At 41.2% G+C, this 5,840-nt stretch overlaps 1 protein-coding gene across 1 annotated transcript; it reads left to right on the top strand.

Moving 5' to 3' along the window:
- The first annotated feature begins 1,211 nt into the window (after positions 1–1,211).
- On the top strand, positions 1,212–2,937 carry si:dkey-237j10.2 (uncharacterized protein LOC568721 homolog). Its single transcript, XM_039812676.1, has 2 exons — positions 1,212–1,494; positions 1,744–2,937. The coding sequence occupies exons 1-2, from the start codon at positions 1,326–1,328 to the stop codon at positions 2,421–2,423; spliced, it is 849 nt and encodes a 282-aa protein (XP_039668610.1). The 5' UTR covers positions 1,212–1,325; the 3' UTR covers positions 2,424–2,937.
- The last annotated feature ends 2,903 nt before the right edge of the window (positions 2,938–5,840 follow it).

Here is a 5,840-nt window from a genome sequence, read left to right as displayed (position 1 = left end):
GTCTAACACAAAAGCAAAGGTGTGTCTTCTTTTACTTCTATCCCTAGCCAAATAATCATATCATATCATGACTTACTTACTTACTTACTCTTCATCCCCTATGACACATAAGGCCTCAATGAGCACTCTCCATTGCATTGGGTCCCTGGCAGCATGTTGGGCCTCTTCCCATGACAGGTTCATCTGTTCCAGCTCTTGTGTCACAGTTCTGCGCCAGGTGGTTTTGGACCTCCCAGGTTTTTCTTTTGCCAGGTGGTGTCCATCTTAAGGTGACTTTTGTGATGCAGTCCTGCTCCATCCTCAACACATGTCCCAGCCATCTCAGGCGTCTGTGCGTAATCTCCTTGGTGATGCTCCGGCTTCCCGTTTTCATTGTTGGAGATCTTATTAGGCCAAAAGATCTGGCATATTCGTCGGAGGCATCCATTATGGACCACTTCCATTCTCCTCATGTCTGTTTTGACAACTCGCCAGCTCTCTGAACCGTACAGCAGAACAGACTTTACATTGCAGTTATATAGGAGCATCTTGGTTTTAAGGCTATATTGTTGGGAGAAGGCACCCTGAGCCTTTCCCAGCCTTGCTTTAATGTCTTTAGATGCCCCGCTGTCCTTACTGATGAGACTTATCAGATAGGTGAAATCTTCCACAAACTCATATCATATCACGACCATTCAGATTTCTCTTTTGATCCTTCGGAGAGGGCCTGACCCCTGGGTTGGGAACAACTAAATTACCTTACTGTACACCAGTTTGTACGTAGCATTTTGTAGTTGTAAGCTGGTTAAATGGGAGCTACTTAATTACCTTACTGTACATAAAATAGCTCCAACTTAACCAGCTTACAACTACAAAATGCTACGTACAAACTGGTGCATCAGTATAAATAATATAATAATGTAATATGTCATAATATATCAGTCAAAGGGGCATTACTTTTGACACTTTAAAGGACTTTGATTATACTTCTGTAGTTTTCCTTAAGTAGGATCTTTAATGCAGGACTTTTACTCATGATGGAGTATTTTTTTAGATGTTGTGTTACTTCTGCTCCTCAGTTTAGGAGGTTTTCTCAGCTTGTGTATAAATGTACTGTTCTCTTTTCTCTAAACTGTGATTTTCAGTTACATATTAATAAAGGAAGTGTGTGGCGAGGGGTGGAGGGGCCAGTTCTCAGTTGCAGAAGTGAAACAAGCAAGTAGAACTTTACAGTTGCATACGCAACAGCACTGTGCCATTTGCACTTAAGACTGGCAATCATAGGAAGCAAAGACGGGTGCAAAGAGAGACAGAAAAGAAGAGGAGGAGGACGGTCATTCTGTGCCATGTTGGCTGAAGGTTTTCTCAGAGTGCTGCGTTACAGGGAGGAGAGAAAGTTTGCCACTGCTTCCAAGATTAAGAGATCGCAGACACACACTCCTGGTGCAGATCAGTTCAGCGGTATTCTCTCTGAGTCCATCTCTACAGATCTACAGACAGATTCAGCCGAAGCAGGTAAACCTGCTTCCTGCTAGACCTTATTATCATACAAACCATATCCTGTATGTGATCAGTTTAACCATGTGTACTGGTTTTGTAGCGTTAACTTTACACGGTCTAGTTCACTTGCTTCTCTTTTACTAAGATTTTCTTCCTTTCTCAGATATAATCTCACTAATGCTTTCGTGCCAAATAGCAAAAATGTCAAACCAAACCAAATTAAGTTGAAAACATCCAAATCACCTGTTTACTTTCTGTAATCAGGTCCAAACCAGGAAGAACTAGACACCACCCAATTCCAGGGACTGAAGGTGGTGCCTCAAGTTCCTGTAGGCCTCTTGATCCCTGGGTGTCCACCTGACCCTACAGTTTTCCTAGACAGCTGTAGCCTCCTGGACCAGTACCCAGACCTGCAGGTGGCCGACTCAGGCCGCATCTCACACAACCCACTGAGAGCCACCATCCCCCAGCAAGGTTTTCACACTCAGCCTCTTGCCACGGATGCCTGGCGTCACCCAGAATGGGCAACCCAACAGGGGCCACGAGGCGAGCCTGTCTTATCGATACCAGACCAGGGTTATCTGGTTATGGGGGCCAGTGTGAACAACAGCTTGGATCTACCCGGATCAGGCTTGGAGCCTATGTCTAACTCTGTGCTGAATGGGCTGCTGGAGAAACAGCTGGAAGAGGTGTACATGCAGCATCTGACTGACAACTTGGCTCGATGTAACTCCCACCTGGGGAACAGCCTCCTGCACGGCCTGGTGCCTCTGCCACACGGGCTGGGGCCGGACTCACTGGAGGCCGGTCTGGAACAGGGATCAGGAGGGGACAGCGGAAAGAAGATTAGTTATCTGAGCACCCAGAACTTAGTTCCCTGCTCGTCCAACTTCAGCTCCCCTGTGCTGAGGATTTCAGAGGCTGAAAGTACTCATCTGCAATGAATGCAATCATGTGCACTCCCTGCAAAAGTATTATGTTCTATTATGTGATGCTCAGCTAAAGGCTTTTTTGTTGTTGTTGCTTCTGCACTTCTTAACCTCCAAGTTTACACATACCCACATGCAACTGAGACGTGAAAACAAGTGCAATTCATTAAATCGTGCTTATTTTTTTAGACCTATATTTACAACATGTCTTTGTTTACTTGCTTGCTGAAATTAAGCCTCAAATGTACATGCTCTCATGTGCCATCTGCTGTTAGTTTTAGGAGCTACACCATCTTGTATTCACCTGAGTAATTTTGAAACAAAGTGTAATCCAGCGTAAGATTATGAATTTATACTGCACATTGAAGTTGCCTTGTAAATAGAGATGTAACCTGTGAATGAATCCATCTAGTCTAAATGAAGTAAAATAAGATTCCAATCAACACATTTGTTTTTTAAGTGATATGTTGTATATAAGTCTCTCAATAATGTTTAGACATACATTCATTATATTAAATGGTTAATGTGGGTTGACTTTAATGTTTATGATAAATTGTCATTTACTTACTTAAAAATTATTAACTAAAGGACATGAAGTGGATAATTCTATTTTCAATTGATGCCCCCAAATCAGACAAACAGGGACAATGTAACACAACAACATGACAGCATCAGACAGTCAAGAGTGTAATTTGTTTTAAAGATGTATAGTTTGTTTTGTTGTTGTCTTTTGTGGTGTTTCTGCTGCGTTATATTAAGGTTTGTGTGTAGAATTTTGAAAACTTAACATAACTCCAAGTTGGACTTTCAAACTCACACAATGTTCTACGTTATGGTGTGCAGAGAGTTCTTTATTACTCTCCTCGCTTCTGTGTAAAACGTAATATATGAAGGCCTTCCTGCGGCCCATCACAGATAAACCTGGACGTAGACGTGTTCAGGTCTGAGAGATCAGAGACGACTCCTCTGGCAAGGTTTATTTAACAGCAGATATTAGAACTTGTACAAGCCTACCAGGACAGTCACATTTTAAATTCAATTCAACTTGATTTCAAACAACTTGATGTTCAAAATTCAGTCTTTAACGCTCTAATTTCCAAAATTAGGACGACAGTCATCCATGTGTACTTTACTCTCAAGTAAATGAAGAATAGCGCAAAGTTGATTCTGTGTCAGGGCTTTTGTTTCCCTTTAATGTGAGGCAATATGATTGCCAGCAGTTACTACCCAGCCTTTTTGTGTTGAGTTTTGACAACTTCATACCTCACATCCATTGGTGTGTCTGTATGAAACCTGTCTCAGGGTCCAACAGTCCACATCACTGTAATATGTGTATATCACTATAGCACACTATAAATACTGTAAATGGTACAGATTATAAAATAAAAATGAATAAATAATGGACATCTTGAATGAATGAATTCCTGCTAAAATATCCAAGGATGCGTGATGATGGTGTGCCTTAGTGAGGAGCTGTGCATCACAACCTGGCAGGCTCCAACTATCCACCACGCGTATGGGCTCATCAGCTGTCCCAACGGCACCTGCAGCTCACAGTGAGCTCCAGCATGAACTGACAAAGCAGTAGCCTGAAGATTTATGGTGCATTTACCTGCTTAAGGTTGATTTGTAACCCGTGTCGCACAAATCCTCACAGCTGGGCTTCCTCTGTCCCTACACTGAAGGTAATGGTGATCCATCGACGTGCACTAACACACTCTGGAGGCTGCTTCACTGATCCGTCCAAAAAGATGTTCTCTAATTAACAGATTTGAGTCGACAGGTTTTGTCTAATCAGGTTTACAGCCCCTATCTAGAGAGTAGGGAATTGATATTTAATTTCCAGGTTGTTTTCAACTAATTTATATATCTTAAAATAAATTACAAACAAAGGAGGAGGAAAATAAGATTTTATCCCTGGGAGATGTATAAATCCAAGTTGAAACCCCCTTGGAGCTACAGGAAAACTATAATCTAGTACTTTTCATGCTGAAAAGCTGCTTCTGAACATTAAAAAGACAAGTGCACTCAATGGAGTCGTCAATAATAGCTGAGTAGTAGGGTGAAAACTTTGAACTTTAAAGTGCTTCAGTAATATGATTATACAACAACCATTTGTTTTACAGTTTAAAGGTCCCCTAATACTGTATCTGAAGTCTCTTTTATATAGACCTTAATGGTCCCCTAATACTGTATCTGAAGTCTCTTTTATATAGACCTTAGTGGTCCCCTAATACTGTATCTGAAGTCTCTTTTATATAGACCTTAATGGTCCCCTAATACTGTATCTGAAGTCTCTTTTATATAGACCTTAGTGGTCCCCTAATACTGTATCTGAAGTCTCTTTTATATAGACCTTAGTGGTCCCCTAATACTGTATCTGTAGTCTCTTTTATATAGACCTTAGTGGTCCCCTAATACTGTATCTGAAGTCTCTTTTATATAGACCTTAATGGTCCCCTAATACTGTATCTGAAGTCTCTTTTATATAGACCTTAGTGGTCCCCTAATACTGTATCTGAAGTCTCTTTTATATAGACCTTAGTGGTCCCCTAATACTGTATCTGAAGTCTCTTTTATATAGACCTTAATGGTCCCCTAATACTGTATCTGAAGTCTCTTTTATATAGACCTTAGTGGTCCCCTAATACTGTATCTGAAGTCTCTTTTATATAGGCCTTAGTGGTCCCCTAATACTGTATCTGAAGTCTCTTTTATATAGACCTTAGTGGTCCCCTAATACTGTATCTGAAGTCTCTTTTATATAGACCTTAGTGGTCCCCTAATACTGTATCTGAAGTCTCTTTTATATAGACCTTAGTGGTCCCCTAATACTGTATCTGAAGTCTCTTTTATATAGACATTAGTGGTCCCCTAATACTGTATCTGAAGTCTCTTTTATATAGACCTTAGTGGTCCCCTAATACTGTATCTGAAGTCTCTTTTATATAAACCTTAGTGGTCCCCTAATACTGTATCTGAAGTCTCTTTTATATAGACATTAGTGGTCCCCTAATACTGTATCTGAAGTCTCTTTTATATAGGCCTTAGTGGTCCCCTAATACTGTATCTGAAGTCTCTTTTATATAGACCTTAGTGGTCCCCTAATACTGTATCTGAAGTCAAGGTAGAGAGTTGGGGTGTGGCCTTGACCAACTGCTACTTTGCTCGTTTGAAAGCCATGATGTCTCTCTCTCATAGGTGGGCCAAATTCTCTGGGTGGGCAAAGCAGAGAAAGGGGAGGTAACCTTGCTCCTTATGACCTCATAAGGAGAAGATTCCAGATTGGTCCATCTGAGCTTTCATTTTCTCAAAAGCAGAGTAGGATACCCAGGGCTCGGTTTACACCTATCACCATTTCTAGCCACTGGGGGACCATAGGCAGGCTGGGGGAATGCATATTGATATTAAAAAACCTCATAAAGTGAAATT

The sequence above is a fragment of the Perca fluviatilis genome, chromosome 10 (genome assembly GCF_010015445.1).
Source record: "Perca fluviatilis chromosome 10, GENO_Pfluv_1.0, whole genome shotgun sequence".
In the NCBI taxonomy this organism is placed as follows: domain Eukaryota; kingdom Metazoa; phylum Chordata; class Actinopteri; order Perciformes; family Percidae; genus Perca; species Perca fluviatilis.
This window is presented reverse-complemented; position numbering and strand designations above follow the sequence as displayed.